Source organism: Atractosteus spatula, chromosome 3 (assembly GCF_055471065.1).
Source record: "Atractosteus spatula isolate fAtrSpa1 chromosome 3, fAtrSpa1.hap1, whole genome shotgun sequence".
NCBI classification, from domain to species: Eukaryota; Metazoa; Chordata; class Actinopteri; order Semionotiformes; family Lepisosteidae; genus Atractosteus; species Atractosteus spatula.
The window spans coordinates 53739357-53761068 of NC_142708.1; the positions used below are offsets into that span (position 1 = coordinate 53739357).

Below are 21712 nucleotides of genomic sequence, written 5' to 3' on the forward strand. Positions count from 1 at the left end.
TGGTATAAACTCGGTCTGTGGCTCGCAGCCAGAGGGGGGCAGAGTGGAACTTCCAGTTCCATGACGGACGTTATCTTGGGCCTGAAACCTGGACTGGAGAGCATTTTGCCGAGAGGCGTTTTCTGCAGTAATAATATTAACCATCAGGCTGAGGATGTTTTATTGTACGAACACAAAATTACTGTTAAACACCCCATTTATTCGCACCCTTTGCTTTCTTATGTATTCTAAGACCTAAAAAGAAATTGTCCCTTTAAGAAGGTTTCGCACTAGGTAGTACTGCCGGGGTAAGAGGGAAAAGTTCAGAGTTCAGGAAACAAAACATCGCTATAATTGTTGTGAGTATTTTTGTGTAATTACGTTCATTTGAATGCAGGTTTTATTTGCAGTTAAAACGGTGTCACGGTTTCTGCTTTTTTAATAGAGTAACAACCATTTGACTCGTAAAATACAGCTTTTAGATACGTAATGAGTTGTCCATTCCTTTTGTTCTAACAATATCACATCTGTGACTGAGATGATACGGTGTTTTTGTTGTTACAGTATAAGCCCAATATGGTTTGTTCTGAACTTTATTACTTCAGTGCAGCGCTGTGGGGAATTTTATGTGGTTTTAACAGAATAAAACGCGATCTAATGTTTTTCGACCTTATTAGCACACTATCATTTTATCAATTAAATGTGAATTCACCAGATATTAGTTTTTAAAAATACCGTCTTTAATTTAAGGAAGATCACATGGCGAATACATCTCAAGCTTTCACAATCTGGCGTCTCTAAATTTCCCACTTGTCTCAACTGGTTAAGCAGTTTCTGACTTCTCCTGGCGCAGAATGGCTGTCATGTCGCCTTGGTGTAGATAAAGTGGGCTACACACATTATGTAGACAGTTCAGGGATTTTCAAATGCAAGGAGTATAAATAATGACTGGAACAATCCGACTATGTTGGAATTATCCACCTTCATGTCTGAGTGTATTTTCTGTCGGACACTAGTTAACACTGTCACTGTCCAGCTATGTTATTTGCATTTTATATAGTGTTTGTATTGTTTGTCTTCTTACAATCTTGATGTAAGGATATTGGCAGGGTCATCACATTAAATATTCTTTAAATGCCAAATTGTAAATGTTCACTTGATGTTCTTAAGTGACTTCTGATTTAAAAGATTGTTAGTATCTCCTAATGTGTTAGCTGACAAAAGTATCACTGTGCTTTTAACCTAAACCTAATGCCACGTTATTCACTCTAAAAATCACAGAGAGTCTGATTTCCACTTCTTTTCTTATTGCACTTCAAAAATTAATTAACACTGTTTACATTTTCAGGATGGAATGATGCATGTAGTCCTATTTCCACAGTGAAGAGAGGAAACAAGTTAACTTTAAAATACCCCTGGTTTTGACTTTTGCAGCAATAGCATGTTCTTTTGGTATGCCCATTAGGGCTCACAAGCGATAGTTTGTGTCAAAGTTGTTGAATCTTGCACACAGAGGCTGCAATAAAATTATCAGTTTAACTGACATTGTGTGTTTAATGAGTGGTCTACTAAATCACACTCCTAAACCCTGCAAGGCACTAGTCCAGTCCTTGAAGCTTGCTTAATACCTCCTTGCCTTTTGCCTACCCATAATCCCTTGGACATCATAATTCCATTAGCTCTCTTCACCACTATTTGATGTGTACTAGAGTGTGCTCCGCACCAAGCTGTTGAGCTGGTGATTGTGTCATGAGACTTAGAAAACTCTACAATAATTCAACAACACAGCAATAATGCCACAATAATTCTGTCTATTGCTTTTTCATTTTAAAATGTGTGTTTTTAATTGAAAATATAGGACTGTTAAGGAATTGAAGCAACATAAGGATGAGAGCCTGCAATTTACCGTCCTGTGGAAACGGTAGAGATCCGCTTTGAGTTTGAATTCAAGTTGTTGAGGCAATGCTGAGCTACCTGTTGTCCTGACAGAATGGCTTCTTTTGGCTGGAAGAGGAAAGCTGGCGAGAAGGTGTCCAAGGCGGCTGTCCAGCTCTTCGAAGCTGAGGCCCCCGAAGAGGTGAGCGTTGATACCGTTGATGGGGTGGACTGGCTCCATGCCATCAAACGACGTCGCGAAGTCCTGCTGGAGGACTGTGCCGCCAAGAGCAAGAGGCTGAAGGACGAAGGAGCCCTCTTGGCTGAGCAAGGCAGGTTAGTCTCCATCAAGGATTGTAAGTGCAGCCTTAGTGACTGCGTTTGCCGTTTGAAAGAAAACCTCAAACTACAGTGTGAAAACGTCCAACATTGCATCATCTTACTCTTTTAAAAATACTTAACGTTACATTATCTTACTCTTTTAAAAAGTCAAAACGCTCTGGTGACCCTTGAAACATCAACCAAAACCATTACAAATAAGGGTTAAAAGATTGATTCCATTGCCCATTGCCTTGTTGATTTCACATGGAAGCTACACAAAACTCTGATATTAAGTTGGTTAACAGAAGACTAATATCCACTTGTAATTAAGCTGATATTAATCTGCTGATAAGTGGATGATCCAGAAAAGGTATGTATACAATGTGGTATTTAATCGTGATTTGCAAAAATACTGTTTTTTTGCTTTTTGTCATAGTTTTTTAAATTCGGGCCAAGGTTACAGATTATGGAGCTAGACTGAAAAGATATAATAGCCTTTTAATTTTCAAGTGTCTTATGATGTAGTTTTGTGGACTGTTTTATTAAGAATGGGATTTTAATTTAAAATTTCACAATCGTGTACTGCATTACTTCAGTTTCTGAAGGTTGTGGAGCAGTTTTTTCTTTTACCAGTGACAGACCCCAGTGTGTCTCCCAGTATCTTCAGGATCCAACAAATTATACACTCAAAACATATCCAATGCAATTTGTCAAGTTCGGTGGTTTATACCACTATCTTTTTGTGAACAAGTGGTTCATGAAGGCTTTGAAAAACATAAATGATGTCTTTTTGGCGAGAAAGGAGACTTGGAAGAATCTCAAGGCTTAATTGGCAGGATGACCGTAAGTGATTTAAGTGATTTAGGATCTCATGAATGCAGTAACTGAAGCTTGTAAAACCTTTTACCAGATATGTTTACTGTAAGTCTGTGGTGGAGCTGAAGTGGTTGCTTCATCACATTAATAACCCGAGTTTGACTTGGTCAGGACCGCAGAATAAGGCAATACAATTTAGGTTGGCTTTTGATCTGATTTCATTGTTTGTCTGGAACAGTAATAACATCTAAGCCTGTTAAATGATTCCTCCCTTGGATCTGAGAAATGATCACATGAGTGGCCATCAGAGGTCAACAGTACTCATGGTTTTTGGACACATTGCAACCAGCTGGTAGGTACTAAAGATGTACAGAGCCATGCAAACGTATTCACCACTTTGTAGTGATTTCCCATTTTGCTGAATTACAAACAGTGTATACATATCGTTAAAGTGAATATTTAAATCCAAACTAGACTCTTTAAACTGCACACTTTTATAGGCAAAAACATTATAAGGAATAAAGGATATAAGGAAATCTGAAGAAAATTGCATGACATGATTTCAGAATTCATTTGCAGTTTTAATGAAGTTTTCTGTTACCCTTCTGATACATCATAGATTCTGAGACCCTTGATTCTACTCTAAATGTCTGATCCTCAATGTTCTTTTATTACAGTAGTGCTCTGTCTTCTGTCTTTCCTATCTCTGAGAAACAGTATATATCCAGGCTGCAGTCATCTCCAATTTCATTACCTCCTGAAGTAGAAGCTTCTATCTCACATTTTGTTTCTAGATCTCCTGGCATTTATAAGTACTTAATTTCCTGGTTCTTTGCTTTTCCCTTGGGTTCTCTTCTTGAAATATTTCTGCATTTTCTGTGGTCTGGATGGTCAAGGAAAACTAGCTGCAAGTATAACACCTCACATGAACAGTATTGACTTAATTACCTGGAGTGGCCAGTGCAGATTATGAGTTTAACAAGTTTATCAGGGTAATAATTAAGCCAGTTTAAGAGATATTTAATTAATAATAATAATTGCTTACACTTACATAGCGCTTTTCTGGACACTCCACTCAAAGCGCTTTACAGGTAATGGGGACTCCCCTCCACCACCACCAATGTGTAGCATCCACCTGGTGATGTTTGATGTTTGATGATGCCTAGATTGTTATTCCTGTCTACCTTCTTACCATGAATGTTCACAGACCTTTGAATATTTCTTACTAATGAGCAGTTAAACTGTAAAAGTGGTGTGTTGACATCTTGTAATTTAGTTTCAAAATACAACATCGTAAATCATTGTAAAATTGAGATTTCATGCCTTTTGTGCTTTTTATAATGTGTCTTAATCATAACTGTAGCCTTTTTTCAGACCTCAGTTTAGAGGAACTGGAAAACTGTGATTCATGTACTTTAAAGTGTTTATTTCAAGCCTTTTCAAGCTATTAAAATAGCTTACTCTACACCAAGTAAGATGATTGCTTAATGTACTGTATTCACATGGTCTGCACATTTATAGTTGCTGGAATGCAGTAGTCATTTTTATTTATATTATCGCACAACTCTTGCCTGTAAATGTTTGAGAAACTGCACTGTACTAATGTGTATTATGTTTGATTATAAAACCAGTGTTTTTCATTCATGTGCCAGCTCTGTAGTGTTACACTTACCTTAATATTCCTCAGATGCATGTTTGGTTAGGATTTACTATAGTTTGTTTTGTAAATAAAAAATGTGTATTTAAATTTGTAGTCACAGCCTGCAAAGTTATTGGCACAATGTATCATACTTCCAACAGAGGGAGACATTGTTCAGCCTAATACACACCTAATGTAAATTGGACAAAAATATTCCATCTTGAAAAATTGAAATCAAAAGGTGTTGACAGGTGAGGGCAGATCTTTGCATTACTTTTCAAAAATGATTTTATGTTATCAGTGCATATTTTTGTTTTTGAATTTGCAATTATGATCAAATGATTTTTGGTTACTTTGTTATTTAGTCATACATCATACTTAGAAGTCTGAAGTTATTATCCCTAAGGCTAAAGGGGATGAGCACTATATTAGTGTAAACAGTTTTTAATGAAGAAACAGACTTAATTGAAGGATAAAGGTAGCCAGAAAAGGATGTGAACTGGGGGAGGCATTTGAGCGTATACATTAGTGTGTGTCTGCAGATTGTGAAGTGAATGTTTTGAAACTATAAAGCTCTTGCACTGAAAGTTTGTATTATAAGTCTTGTTGTTGTGTGGTGCAGTTTGTAATTGTTGAACGCCAACATTTTGGGGTTGTGATTAATATCAAGCATTTTTTATGAAAAGAGAATTGTTGCTTTGATAGTAAGGTTCAGTCCGTCTTTTAGTATTTATTATGGTGATTCACTGGTAAACAGGTTCCAAGTAAAATGATCTAACTCAGAAATTCAAGCTGTGACTTAGAGATTCGAGTTGGGGTCTGTGTAAGCATGTGAGCTGCAAAGGAACAATTTCAGGTTAATTCCACGCTGATAAGGTTAAAGACGCAAGAAAGAATTTGTAAGGGTCTCCTTACCAACTCCCTTTGCTTCATACTCCTTTCTCCCCTTTATATGCCTTATACTTGAACAGGACTCCACAGATAAAAACATTTCTTCTTATTACTTCTTATTTTTTCACGTTTTCAGCATAAATTAAGCTATCACTACTTATCAAGGACTGAATATTGAGATATTCAAATATGGAAAATGAATGCTTTCTTGAATTGTTACTTTTGTTTTCATATATACAGTTGGGTTTCGACATTTGCGAGAGTTCAGTGCAGAGAACTCTTACAAATAGTCCAATTCGCATATATAATCATGTACACCATCATACCCACATTATGTACCACAGTATACAATATATATGGTTAAAAAACATAAGTAGCCGATATTGGCTTAACAAACAATAGTGATCACAAACTTATAGTAGTAAGCTAAAATAAGTAGAGTGAATCCTTCCTGTGCGTCCCGTGGATGCCTGCACTTTCTCTGTGCCTCGCTTGGATATTTCCCTGCTCTGTGATGAGCACACCCCACTATAATGAAAAGGATGATAAAACTGTGCACCTGTAAAGTCGTCTCCAGGCTGTCATTCCCCACGCTGCTGACACAGAACCTGGAGTATTCGTTGCGATATAAAAACAAAACCATGGTGAGGTGCAGATGCTGGGTACTGAGTACTTGAGCAGGGGTGGGGAGAGGCTCACTCATTAGCTAGATTCAACTCATGATCCTAGCCTGTTGTGCAGCTAATTTGAAAGTTGCGCTTAACAACCTTCTGCTCGGTCTCATCCAGCTCTTCTGTTCTTTCATCCAAGACACCATCATTCAGACTGAATTGTGAATAAGTAAATTTGCAGATATCGAGATCGTAGTGTACCGCAAATCTGGGGGTAGCGTAGCTTAGTGGGTAAGTTGCCAGAATCAAGACTGGAGGGTTGTGGGTTCAAGTCCACACAGCAGATACTTTGAACGAGATCCTTTACCCAGATTGCTAAATTGCATTATTGTATGAATAGAGACCAGCATTTGTTGGGGGGTATGCTCTGTGACAGACTGGTATCCCATCCAGATGGGGGAGTCTTGTGCTCCCCCTTCACTTAACCCTGTTGAATGGGCCATAGTGGCTGAGATATTGAACTATGTACAGTATCAGCAGTACAAAACAGTGTTATATGGATATTTCTTTTCAGGTGTGAAACAGTAGATATGCTGAAGAGTATTATGTGCACACCAGGATTACTTGTTTAAGATTCTCCAAGTAATTGTTCATTTTCACACGTTCATAATAAGGGACATAGATAAAAGAAAGGCCTGACACTTGTGACATTGCAATACAGTGCATCATTAATTCTCTCACATGGTTAATATAATGGTTCCATTCAGAGTAACACTCTGACTACATCACCCCATAGGCAGATAAAATGGTGTGATTACAGAAATTCACAATAAATACACAATGGATAATAGTATCTTGTATGATGTCTGTGTTTGACAAAAGTGAGTTGTCAGTGACCTACTGCATCCTCCACTACTTGCCTCTGGGTGTGTAGACTGTGTGAATATCTATTACAGCAAATATTGTAAGCTTTCAAAGTAAACTGCATGTTTATTTGTGTTAATCATATAAAATGTACTACTTTTCCTAGTTTTGTGTTACTTTCATTTTTAAACACCTCCACATTGTCATAATAGAATTGTCAGTTGTCTGTGATAGAATGATAGAATGAGCTTACTGTACACTGCTGGTTTATCTTGAAGGAACACTCCTAAGCTGAATGTTTTCCTGTAGTCAATAGGTCATATTTTAACTCAAGTCCAATAGTTCATGCTTCTATAAGCTGATAAAGTTCTTATAGGTTCAAGCATGCAAATTGAATTATTCAACACAGAATGGTGCTGCAATACAATACTGTAACTGCTTTAATACTCATACTGTTGTAGCTCAGTGCTCACTTACATTCTCAGATAACAGTTGAATTTCACAGCATATGGCCAGAAACTATCCATACTGGAAGTGTTTCATCACCAGCGTGGTTGTTTCCTGATGTAGTATCATAGTCAAATCTGGTGCCCAGCCTGTTTTGTGTAAAAATGTATATAATTACTCCTTACTAGTTACCTACGTCTGGAAAAAAATGTGAATTTTCTTTAAAAAAAATATTGTAGTGAGATATGTAATTGGTGTAAACACTAAATTCATACCAATCATGTGTGTTTTAGAGTCTGAAAATTATAATAATAAACATTATTTTATATAGTGCCACAAGCGAAAGATCCTACAAGGATTGCCTGTCTTTCCTGTCTTTTACATTAATGTTTCCGGAAGCTAAGATGCCAAGAACTAAGATCGGGTGTGTACTTTGCAGGGGCTGGCATAGTGAAATCAGATGATAAAAAAGATTGTTGCATAAAACCTGACAAATGAATCACTTGTTTTTATCAGAGCACACAGGTGTGCTTTGTAGGAGTGGCTCTTATATACAGTTCTGCCCATGAGAGAAACTTATCACATGCAATAAATTCAAGTTATTATCAGGAAAAGTATGAGTGTTTTGTAGCAGGTGCACTGACTTTTTAATGCTGATGAACAGTGGGCTATCCTTTTAATACCCAAAACCTTTTTGATTTCTTGATTCACAAGTAACTTTCACACAATTTTTAATCTGGACTAGACCAGTTAGAAACTGAGATGGATTTAGATTTTGTGTGTGCACGCATTGCTTAAAATAGAGCAGCATATAACAATATGACATATTAGTACCTCTTAACATACAAAGTATATATGATGGATAGTGTACAGTAGGTCTCTCTTCAGAATCTTTTAAATGAAAGCAGTTCCTTTGAACATTTTATGACCTTATAAAAAGCTTTCAGAAAACTTTATATATCATGTCATCTGTTTGTGTTATCAGGTATTCTTGTTGCCTATTGAAATAATTCTAGTAGCATAGTTAATCTTTAATTTCCCAATTTCAGTTTGTCTGTTTCTGAAAAAGCTATCATTTTTGTATTATGTATTAGCCCAACCCTTTCCTTAATTTCACCGGTAACAAGCAAAAAGTATTGATTTACAGTTTCCTACAGTAGTTGTAGCAGCAATACTATGCCTATGCTTAGAATTCAGTGTTTGGAAAGATTATAATAATCTTTCTCCTGCCGTGAATGGAAAATAAACCCGGGAATTGCTTAACTCCTTGGAATCAGATTCATGGCCATACTGCTGAGATGAAGACTCTGATAGGATGTCCAACTTTTCAGTGCCAAACCAGATCACCGTAAATTGGGCCCACCCTGACATATCCAATCATGTAGTGCCTAAATTGACATCCGCCAGTCACACCCGCCCAGTAGGGAGACAAAAGCTGGGCTCAGACCCCTACCTGAGGTCACCTGTTATAAATTCACTGACAGGTCCAGAGTGATCCTGCAGTCAGGAGCGTGCCATGCGGGGATGCCCACCAAAAGTGATGGTGTCACGACCAATCACCACCTACCTGTGATGACCCAAGCCTTAAAGGTGCTGCACAAGCGGTTGTGATGCTCTCCTAGATCCTGGCAGATTGACAACGAACTCATGACGTGACTGCGACCACCGCAGTCGGAACCTCAACAGCAAGAAACAGAGCCAAAAGCAAAAGACTTCCATGGCAACAAGAGAAGTTTTGTGCTGCTATAATTTGTCCCTAAATAATACAGTTGGTCATTTGTCAACACCAATGAATAGTATCGAATATTCAGCATAGTAGCTATGAAATACAGGTGAATGGATTTTTCTAAAACTAGTAGAAATTTCCTAACACATTAGGTGCGTCATTGATGTTTTCTGTTGTAAAAACCTGCATGAAATATTCATTTACTTTTCTTCTTCCATTATTCCATTATTCATTTTCTTTTCTTCTTCCATTATTTATTCCATGTGCTTTTCACTTCTACTTCACACTTCGGCCTCTGTTTCATTAGTCTCTGCCTTATTTCTTCCGTTTCTTTTTCTAAAATTATAAACCTAAATTTTAGACTTAGACATCGGATATTTAAACTATACATCACATTACTGTAATTAATTAACTAGTGATTCTATCTTAGCTTTTCCTCAAGCAGAATGTGGTTATTTGAAAAGAATGAAGAGTATCTTCTCTAGTAGTTGCTTTTGCAAACTGGGTTAAGAAATTATAATAATTATTAACCATTTCAGCCTCATCAATTTCAATGTCTGTGTTTTCCATCACACTATCCAAATTTACAATTGGAAAGTTAAATTCCCAGTAATCTAAAGTCGCCTTTGCTGCCAATCATCCTGGTATCATCATACAGTTACGTTACTTGTATCTATATTTACATTAGGCTGTCTATACCTTTAGTTAAACCCTTAGAATTTTCATTTTAGAGTATAATCCATATAGATTCTGCTTATACCATCTTATGTCTTGTCCTTTGGAATTTTTCCTTTTACTTTTAACATTGAGGTGTAAACATTGAGGTAGGAATGGATGTTTTTTTTTAAATTTATTCTTTGAGTTACACTGTGCTTTCCTGATTCTGTTAGAATTGATCTGTTGTGAGCATCCTGCCCCCTCAGTTCCCTAATCTAAATACCCCTCAAGTATGTGCTTTCTCAAAATGTACATTAGGTTACCATCTGATTCCATTTTAACTCACATTGCTTAAAAATGGCAGTGTGTATTGAATGCAGAAAGAAAACCTGTACTTAAAGTTAAGAATTTAATATGAGATGGAAATATTTTACCATGAATACAAAAACATTTGGTTTGAAACTCTTGATTATTTCCCAGTACACATTATTCTATTTCAGTGAAGTTCTCAAATGATTTTCAGAAGCATACTACTAAAATATAAGGGTGCACATAGGTGGTATATGTATACACTACTGCTTTTAGTATGGAGAATTCAGATGTGGTTTTGTCTTGTGCCACTGAGCTTCAAAAAGGTTATGAGAAAGTTCTTGTATCCAAAATCCAGTGTTGTTTCTAAAATATTTGTGAATGCAAAGTTGTTCCAAAGACCAATAAAAAGGCATGCTATTCCATATCGGGTAAAAGTAGGATTAATACAATATTGAACTTAAGACTGTAAACACTTTAGTTAAAATAAGCACTTTCTGACTGTGTATTTTGATAGTTTTGTTCACCTCTGTAATGTTGCATAGCCGTTCAGGGACGCCAAATATGTAATCATAGCCAAAATGTAAATGTAGTGGCTCTCTGAAGGCACCAGTTCTGTAGGGTTTGGGCATTTACTGAGACAATTATTAATTGTAGCAGTAAATCACAAAGTTGATTCTTTTGATGGCTTTAGAATCCAACCATGCGACATAACTCAAACAACGCACACACACAGGTACTAATACACGAGGATACATTTATTAATACATAAAATATTCATATAAAACTAACAGATCTTATCGAGAGGGTTATCAGAATACAAAAGATATATATTCAGTCAGTTACAAAGAGTTACACATCAAGAGGACATACGTTCAGTATATCATTCATTTAGACCGTTTCGTAAATGAACTTGGTTATAACTTCTACATTAGATACTCAAAACAAGTACATAACTCTTAGGAATTAAATTGATATCAACTGGTTGGGATAACAATTGAATTCTCGAGCTGTAATGCATTGAAGTTGAATACTCATCCAATCTCTGGGGATTCAGATCTCCTGCAGGCACAAAGAATCAGCTGCAGGCTTGTTGCTGTCCAATCCGCGCTCTCTGGCTCCGTGCCAGGCTGTGCTGTGCGGCTTGCGACGGTGCGCTGCTGATGCTCACTGACCGGCTAGTTAGTGTTGGCTTTAACTAGCAAAGTTTGTGCACAGGAGAAAAGATGACTGTGGATCCCAGCAAGTCAGGAAGAGGACCGGTTCGTTCCTGATGAAGCGCTAGTTCTGAATAATGATTCAGCTGTCCACAGTTCTGACCTGTTCACGAGGCCTGCTGCTGTTGCTAACCTCGGGTGGATCCTCTGGTTATTCTCTGGCAACCTCCGCTCTAGACTCTTAGAACAAAGCAAAGTTCTGGCACTCGGACACACTGGCCGTTCCGTGGTTGTCCGGGCTGAGTCTCAGGATGGACAGGAGGCGCGCTGCGAGAATGTCCTGCCCTTGGGAGCCTTCTGCTCCTGGGCCGTCCTGCCCTGGAATTCTCCTTTGAATTCCCTTTAGAACAGTCCACCGAATTCTCTCTGAATCTCTTGAATCTCTGTGTTGCCTGTTTTTACCTGGAGGAACTTCAGCTCGTTCATTGGCTGAAAGTTCCATGGGCATCAGAGTCCCACGTGGGTTACTCGGCCCTACCAGTCCCTGATTGGTTGATCAAGGTGAGATATGAGTCACTTACTCCTGACACTTAGGAATGCAGTCCAGATGTCCATCTGGCACTCCCTAGACAGATAGGCGCCAATGGATGACCATTGATCATGATAGCCAGGCTTAGCTAAGTGCATCCCCCTTTGGGAGCTGTCCTAGGAAACCTTATCAGCCTGCATGAATAGTTTCTCTGTGGCTGCACCACAGAGATGAACAGAGAGATGAGGCCTAATTTGGGAAAGCTCAGAAACACTTAATTCTTTCTTATTAATAAGCCTCGCCGCTACACCTCAAATCTCAAAATTATTTTAGTAACTTTTTAAACCTTTTTCTGTGTTTTGAGTTAATTGCTGTTTGTTTTTTTTAACATTAATGACAGGGCTATTTAATGTTATACTCTTATAACAAACGTTAAAAAAGTACTATTAGGACTATTATAACTGAACATGAATTAACGGTCTAACTTACTGTATAATTAATTCAGCATTCATTTTTGTCGTTGCATATAATATTTACAAATGTACTTACAGATAACATGGTACCCTTCTAACTTAGGTGCTAGTATTTTTTAACATTTTAACTTAGTGATTTAGGATTAGAGATCATTTATCAAGTATTCTCAGAAATACGAAATTGTTTTAGTTGTTAAAGAAAGCAAAACACATGTCATTATATTTTTAAATGTGTATTAATTAGAGTCAGTATTGTTTCATTACATCTAAATTATACTGGCCACTGTTTCTAGCCCTTCTTCCACAACTAGTGATGCTAAACCGGAATGAGATTTGTGGTACTGGCGCATTTACTGACAGAAATACACTGGATACCTGCTATAATTGATTGATTTAAGAAAAACAATGGAGTTAAAGCAAACGCAAGTGGTCTGTTTCCATTTTGCTCAAACCAGGGAGATTTTAAACATCATAATGCCGATGGCCATATTGCCTTGGCAATCTGGGTGGGGGTCAGTGTTTTGGAATTCCATGTCAGTTAATGAGACAGTGTGAATAAATATCATTTCATAGTTTCCTCTCATAATCATTTACGAAAATGATTATTCTTGAATTTCTCTTCATGGGCCTAGAATGGATCAAACCTTCACACACCAGTTGGAAACTGCAGATGTGCCATTTAAATGCAGTTTCCTGTTATGTGAGCTTTCTTTTTGTTTATCCGATCAGTTATTGTCTCCAATTTGCAATTAGATCTTCAGTCAATGCTTTTATTTAATCCAGGTCTCCCTTATTTTTGCCGGGCTGGAATGTAGCATGTGAATTGTCCTTGACTTACATTTCAAAATGTTTTATTTATTTTATTTTATTTTTATTAGTTCAGCTTTTTCATTTTAAAGTGTACTGTTTTTTTAGGTCAGTGATTTGAAATGACAAAAGCTGGCAACTGTGAAAAATGTCTTTTTTTCATTTTAAACTGGTTCGATTTCTTATGCGCTTGGTTCTATTTTTTTAAAATAATTCAAGGAAAAACAAAGCACACCGTGGTTTAAATATGATTCTGTTTGGAGTTTGGAAGGAGAGCTGTAAATATTTTCAAGCTTTTCAGTTTATTTTTTCTTATTTCTATACTTTGCTATTAGTTTGATAAGAATTAAGGGAAATCTTGGCCCTTGAATTACAGTCGATGCACTACCTAATAATAATTCCTAATACTACCTAATAATTTCCTTCACTTCCCACTTTGCCTAAATATCAACTCTTGTTTAGATGTAGCAATTGGATATAGTAGAAGATGTATTTTATAAAATATTATTCTAGACTTTCTGTAACTTTATGTATACTTTAATGCTTAAATGAATAACTGACACTTTATAGTATTGCCCTAAAGTCAGAGATCATCAGTAGTTTTACTCAACAATGTAAAGTCCAGTGAGCAGATTTTTGGGATCTGGCTGTGGACTGAGTATATGCAGTACTGTTTTTAAACATAATGAGTGAGCTCTTTCTAGTAAAAGTAAAGTGCAGATAGTTCATTCTTCCATGTTCATAAAATCGCACTGACTTTCAGAACATAGACCATAAATCTATCAGGAATTGCCCAAAACAAATTGCCTTCCTTCATCTGCAGGATGTTTATGAAGAACTAATTTGACTTTTACACTGACACTGTTAATATTTAATGAATCAATAAATCTTGCTAATACACATTTTTGTTATTTTTCTAGACTGTAAATGAATGTTGCACACCACATGTATAAAATGTTTTTTTAACATCTGAAGACATCCCACTGTAATGGTATCCACTTACTGATTTGCTAGTACCCAAAAATATGATAAAAACCAGCCACTCTCTTAATAGTGTAATATTGACATAATGCTATTAATGACATTCTTCCTTCCCATAACAAACTTAAATTACTGAGCCATTGGAGTGCTTATTGTGACCACATGATCCATATTCATGCGTAAAAAAAATGATTGTCAACATTGACACACCTAAAACAAAATATAACCTTAGTGGTTCCCAACCATGGCCTAGGGGAAGAAGTGTATCTTCTGTTTTCTTTTCTCCACCTGAGTTCTCAATCACAAGCTTTTTATTTTTTTATTCAGAATACATTTTAAACTTGCTTTAAGCTCTTCAGAGATCAGATAATTTATATGAACCTTTTACCACTTTCTGAGTTTCATTCAGGTGTGACAGCTAAAATGTGATGAACTTAACCTGTACAGAAGGCAAGAAAAAGCTCATTGTGGGACCCTCTTGTGCTGTGCTACAATATAGCCTTCTTGTGTTAGATACATTGCCATTCCTACCTATGGAAAATCATCAGTTGGCACTGGAGATTTAGAGCTCAGCTGGAAAAGAAGTCAGCAGAAACCAGGTTGATTGAGAGCCATTTTCTTAAAAGTACATGCATAAGAATAAAAATATTGGAAAGGAAATAGAACCAGACAAATAAAAGTGAATTGTGATTATGCATTTAAACCACAAAACAATTATGTATGTCTAGAGGATTAAATAAACAGAGTGAATTGTTAAAAAGTGATGTCTTAAATTAAGTATTTTGGCAAGAGGAGGTCGGTAACAGAGATCCAGCATGTGAGAGAAACTTTTACAGCTGCAGTACATACAGTATCTAATTTGACTTTATAGTCATATTTTTGTGACTGATTCATGATGTCAGAAACACTAATATTTCTTGGTGCAGTTCTGTGTAAGGACATTCATTTTTTTAATGTTTGTTTTTCCAATATAACTTTTTATTTTTCCAGTATAACATTTAATTTAAATTTGATGATCAAACTGCCTGCTTGGCAGAATGCATTTGAAGTGAAGACAGAAGAGTGAGTTGTCCCCCTCCCATTTTGGACTTTCCACATATAAGTAATTGGTTCTGCTTGCTTTAATTTTTTTGACATTAGGCACAGTGACATTTGGCACCACTTTGCTGAAGGAAGTCATTAATAGATCATTGGCTTAATCTGTTAATGTCCAGTTACTGGTATGTGCATTTATATCATCAGTGCTTCCAGCTGGTGAACTTTCATCTTGTCTCAGCCCACTCATTACCCATGGACAGGAGTGCCAGTGCCTGATGAATGAGAGATTTAAAGGAGTTTAAACTGTCATGTTTAAAATAGCTTGTCAATTTCATGATCATATTCCTTCAATTAAAGTGAAATTATGAAGTGATTGTCTTGCTATTTAAAGTCATGACAAAGAGCAAAAGCAATATTGTCAACAAAACCACGTTGAATGGAAAATGTTATGATGTTTTTGTATTTTCTTAACAATTTACTATTTCAATTATTTTGCCTCTTTAGAGGAAAGCCATATGATAAACATAACATTTTATGGTAAACACAGACCTAAAATGACACTATACAATGAATAGCTCTACCATGTAAAAAGGATAGTTTGTTGGGGTATATTAATTTACTTTTGGAGGAACTGTGTAATTGTGAGGAAAACTGAAAAAGAGTACTGTGGAGAATTTGCCTCCTTAACCATTTTTGTTCCTGAAAAATTGATTAAGTTCAAGTTTTAAAATCTTTTTAAGACTAAACTAAACCACAAGTTGCAAGTGACAGAAGCTCCTTTAGGGTGACACTTTTGGAAATATAGCAGTAATTATTTGCTTACAGATTATAAATACATACATTATAAATACATACATTATAAAATACGATTTTTTTACTTGTTTACTTATCCTGTTAAGCTTACTGTTTTATACCAAATGGTTGTTTTTTATATACAGCATAAAGTGTTTTAGGGAAGGCTTCTGAAGATTCTTTTAAAAACTGAGTACAGTTTTGGTTGCCAAGTTACAAAGGAAGAGCTGCATCTGCACAACCTCATAGCAAATATCATTTTAGGTTTATTTTTGACATAAATGGTACCCATCTTCACTTCCCACTTTGTCTGAATTATGGTCTAGATTTAGCAGTGTCACTCACAGCAAGTGTTGCTATCTGAATTTGAAAGGAAACTGACAATATATTCATACATTTTGATTTGTTTTTTCTACATCTAAGTTTTGCTAGTAGCATTGTAAATAATGAAGGACATGTTCGCTTGAATTTTTGTAGTTTTATTTTTATAGATACACTTCCTATCATTTGCATTTATAGCAACTGCACTGTTTCACATCAATAACCACTTAATATTTTTGCCATGAAAAATAACTGTCTTCACTTTCAGTTTTGACTAAATGCTCTGTCTTGGTTTAGATTTAGCAGTAAGCATCCGTCCGTTTTCTAACCACTTCTTCTAATTGAGGGTTGTAGTGGAGCCAGAGCCTATCCTGGCAAGCAGCGGGCACAAGGCAGGGTACACCCTAGATGGGACGCAAGTCTGTCGCAGGACACACACAGACACAGACATGCACACACTCACACCAAGGCCAGTTTTTCCAGAAGCCAGTTACGCTAACAGTATGTCTATGGACTGTGGGAGGAAACCGGAACCCAGAGGAAACCCAGACAAACACAGAAAGAACACACACAAACCCCAGAATGGAACCCAGTTTCCCAGCACTAAAGGCAGCATTGCTAACCACTGCCACCTATTGACAGTGGTGCTAGAAATAATTTTCTTAATTTCTGCATAAATTTGACCTAAAATAATAATAATACTCCCGGGGAGAGTAACAGTGATGTTAAATTTTCTCCATTTGTACACTCTCTGCATTACAGTGGATTGGTGAAGCCCAAAGTCTTTAGAAATCGTTTTGTAACCTTTTCCAGCCTCAGCAAGTCTTTTTCTGAGGTCCTCAGAAGTGTATTTTGATCAAGGCATGGCATGCGTTCACAAACCTGTGTGGTGAAGACCAGACTTTGGTAGTGAAGACTCAGGTTATATTTTTTAAATAGGACAGGGACACCCAAACTCACACCTCATTGTCATCCCATTGATTGACACTCCTGACTCTAATTATCCCCTTAACTGAACTGATAATCCTAGAGGTTCACGTACTTTTTCCAACAAAGACATTTAAGGTTGGATCATTTTGATCAATAAATGAATGAAAACAAGTAGATCCTTTTGTGTGTTATTTATTTAGTTGGGTTCTTCTTATCTATTTTTATGACTTAGATGAAGATCTGATCAGATTTTAGGTCAAAGTTATGCAGAAATTCAGAAAAATCTAAAGGGTTCTCAAACTTTCTAGCACCACTGTAAGCAATATCATTCTAAACAACTAAAATTTAATAAATGCTGTAAAAACAGCTTGTCTCAGAGAGTTGTAAAGATGTGTACACATAAAAGCCTGCGGTACTTCCTTAACTCTCCTTACAGCGTGGGATTTGGGAGAATATTGACCACTATCAAATGGGCTAAGTGGGCCAAATGGCCTTTCGTTTATATCCTAATGCCCTTATGTTCTTTCTAACAGATGGGCTATGTAACTGGGCATCCTGACAAAACTCCTACTCCAGCAACCAACTCACTCTTACTCCTTATTTATAGACCATCATGGGAGTGTTGTAAAAGATGAGGTTGGGGGCATTTTTTTGTTGGTGGGAGCCAGTGCCAAATATCTGCCAACAGTGTCTTTATTTCTTCAAAGAAGCATCCCTTCGGTTACCCCCCACACACACAAAAAAAAAAACCCAGTCCCAAAATCTCAGTGGCCTGGCCTGATTGTGCAGTCGCAGAAATATTTTTTTAGTATCATTTACATAAATTCCTAGAAACAGAAACTCATCACTGACTTGTGATTCTAAGTAGTGGTGGATGTTACAAAAATATATTGCTGCTCTCGAATCATTTTAAAGGAAATTAATTAGATTAAGGGTTGTTGGTTTTTAGAGTGAGCTACCCTTATGGATTGAAGTAGTCTGTGATCTGTATCATTTTACTGCAGTTTTGTGTTTTTTTCCCAGCCGCTGATAAAGCATTGGCAGATCAAGTTGTTGGAAGTTAAGTGTTTCTGCAGGGATTTTATAGTATGTACATGCCCAGCCCCTGATTGGACAAGAGTCAGTCCACAAGTAAAATTTGTACAAGAACCAGGAGTCTGTTTTGATGATATTTATATGGAAAGTTGGCAGTGTTGGTTTGCACAGGAGGTTTGAAACAATTTTACAAATTGAAAAAAAATGAACGATATACAATATGTATAATCTCTGTGTAAAACTATTCGGGCAGTTTAAGAAAAAAAACTGTGCAAACTGAAATGAAGCAAAATGTTCCTGTAAAGGCAAAAATAAAAGCAAATGATTTTGACGCAATCATTGCTCCTTCTATAATTGATATAGGGTCACCGCCTTTGAGAGAAAAAAAAAGCAAGCTTATACCATGACATACCGTTTAACATATTTAACACAAATGGATTTTTGAATGACATGAGCTAACTACTCATTATCTAGCAATTATTGTATAGCACTAATGTAGGTCAGTTTGCTTTATTCTACTAGAGATTAGATAAACAACGTGAAAAAATGGAAAAAAAATGTAGAAAAAAACAGTTTATATTTTAAGAATTTTACCTTTATTTATGAAGATCCACAAATCTTTTACATTGCCATTATACATGTTACGGCCAGTCAAAACTTAGATATTTGTGCACTGTCTGCACATACAAAGGTCATTATTTGCCTTAGTCAAACGAACAATAAAGTGACACACCAACAGTTTAAACAAAGTTCTGTGCTCATGAGCTTTCCTTTTTTGTACAGCAGATTGTTTTTCTGTTTAACTGCTTTACAAGAGTAATGCATTTTCTTATTTACTTGACGTGAGCTTAGTTAAAGCCTCCATTTGTCTGCCTGTTCTTCAGCCTTGAAAATAAATGTATGAACACCACTGTAACTGTTTGTTGAATTATATTTCTGTTTTTGATACAGATAGGAATTTCCTTATGGTAACTCTTCAGATTTACAGCACCCAAAACACTGTAATTCCTCGTTCAGCTTAGCAATTAAAATTCAGTACATAATAGTTTATCTTGTCTCAAGGCTGTGATTTATGAATACTCTCTTCTGTGTGTAAGCTAGCTCCAGTACTAAAAACATATTCATCATTGAAACAAAATGCAAGAAAACATAAAAAGCCACAAAATAAAGAGATACCAATTCATTGGTTTCAAGTACTTCTTTAATTTAAGGAGAAAAATCGCAAAACAAATGTCAGTAAAGGTTTGAATCATATAGCAAGACCATCGAGGTTTAAATTTGGAAGTGACTTCAATCATTGGTATAATCAGCACGTTTGTATAGCAATATTCACACATCTACTGAAGCAAGAACACTTTGTGTCTGAAATGGCATTTCCGGTCCTTGTTTTGACAAAACAGTACAAATTAACGGTGAGTTCACTGCGTTCACTTTGAATCTTTACAGGAAAGACTCAGCAAGGATTTGTACTAGAACAGTTAATATCACTTTATTAGGAGCTGATTATAATCTCATGGCCTGTGATATGTTAGACAAATGTTGACAGAGGAAGAGGGTGGAGAGAGTTATTGTGCCATAAAATCTAATTAGAATGGCCTTTTCGTTTTATTAATCTATTGTTCTTTATGTAGGTGTGGGAATTGAGTAGCCATTAACGTGGGTTAGTGTGTTTCCAAATGTGTGTTTAAGCTTTTTATCTCATTTGAATTGTTTGCTTTTTTTGATGTTGATTTCAGTACATTTTATTTTTCAAAACACAAGAACAAAATACAAAAGTCAAGAAAACCATGGTTAATACACTGTATGTTTGTATGCAGTAATTATCTCTATATTACACTATATTACACTAAGTATAAGTAAATACACAACCACAATCTTTACAAAGAACATTTTGGATATATCTAGAAAACATATTTTGTATCTAAATATTTAACTAATTTAAAAACGAGTTGGGGTTCCACCTTAATCAATATCAATATCAATACCTTAATCAAAGAGACACCCAATGGACTTGCAGCTCATTCTAGGCAAAACCATTATATGGGGGAAAAGGGCTTTGGTTGGAAACTTTCATAGAGGATTGGTTGATGAAGTATATCTTCATATTTTTAACATTCAATTGGGCTCATGTCAGGAAATTGGCTTTGCTTCCTTTTTATTTATGTGTTGTGTATACTAAGATGGCACTCATCCTTGAATGGATGTGTAGTTCCTCTGTAGGTTTCTGATGAGCAGAGGACACCTTAACCATATAATGGCCCAAAACTTGCTCCATGACAAAGAGAGTCAGAGCATCAGAACTCTCCTAGGATAAAGCTGTGCAATTAAAATGAAGACATTTCAGCACACACAGGCTTGACTATTCTTTGTGAAAGCATTCCAATGAAACCTGTCCTTGGAACATATTTGTTCTGCACTGGAAATGGGTTGCAATCCTGAAGACCAGCAATATCCAGACAATACGTAAGCATGGTTTTCTTCGCAATGCAATAATTAACCCTTTCTTTGTCCTACTAGTAATATCGGTGCCAGCCATTCATGGTTTGTACTATAATGCTGTTATTCCAATTATTAATATATACATACTGATCACAAACTTAACAGCTTATTTTAAACATTACCATTAAGGACACGTTAATTCATTGGATTTTATAGTAGAATTTATATTTAGATTTTCTTCTTATCAGCCTAGATAATGCAAATAAACCAGCAAAACCAGCAATATCACATCAGAAATGTAGACGTAAGATTAGATAAGGGCCTCATTGTTTCAGATGGGTTTGGTTGTTGAAGTGACTTTGTTCAATCTCTGGATATTTGTTTTCCATGAGATTATTTAATAATGAATCGAAGCTGAGTAAGACCAGCTGTGAGGATTCAGTGGAACAGTTTTGAAGCTAATTTCATACTTGGCATATTCCATTCTGGGAAGAGTGATAGCTAAAAACAAGAACTGTGTTACTCTAGATAAAAAACAGGTATTGCTTAGTAAGAAGGGTTAATCGCACGGTCATTGTCTTTGCATTTGGAGTCCAAGTAATGATCATGTTGAATATCTTTCTCTCTCACTAGACTAACAGACTTCAAAGAAAAGCAATTGGGTAATAATTATCCTCAAAGTATAAAAACGTGCCTTAAACAGCATTATACAGTGTTATTATAGTGCTAGTTGATGATCTGAATCGAAATATTTCTGATACCCCTGTATTTTAAGTACAACACAACAAAAAACACATTTCAGTGGTTTCTAATCTAATCTATGTTGATGTTTTTTTAATTTATATTTTTCAATCATTTTTAGTGAAACACATAAAATATGCGCTAAAGGTGGTTTATTACATATTTAAAGTAGTATACTTTTTTCTTATGAATATATTTTGCAATATGACCCATTTTTCTAAGATAAAGGATTTTTCCTTTTTAAACCTTTTTTTTTTCCTTCCCTGTGAAAACTGTTTCAATACGAATGAAAACCAGTGTCTTCAGGGCAGTAACACACAAAGGCTTTCAAAGG

General features: G+C 36.1%; 1 protein-coding gene across 2 annotated transcripts in view; it reads left to right on the forward strand.

Moving 5' to 3' along the window:
* The first annotated feature begins 294 nt into the window (after positions 1-294).
* The window catches only part of ttc33 (tetratricopeptide repeat domain 33), a 40932-nt gene continuing 19514 nt past the window's right edge, over positions 295-21712 (forward strand). For both annotated transcript variants that reach the window (XM_088912251.1, XM_088912252.1), the window contains exons 1-2: positions 295-338; positions 1969-2190. In XM_088912251.1, coding sequence (XP_088768377.1) covers positions 1970-2190 — 221 coding nt within the window. In that variant the 5' untranslated portion in view covers positions 295-338; position 1969. The remainder of the gene's footprint in view (positions 339-1968; positions 2191-21712) is intronic.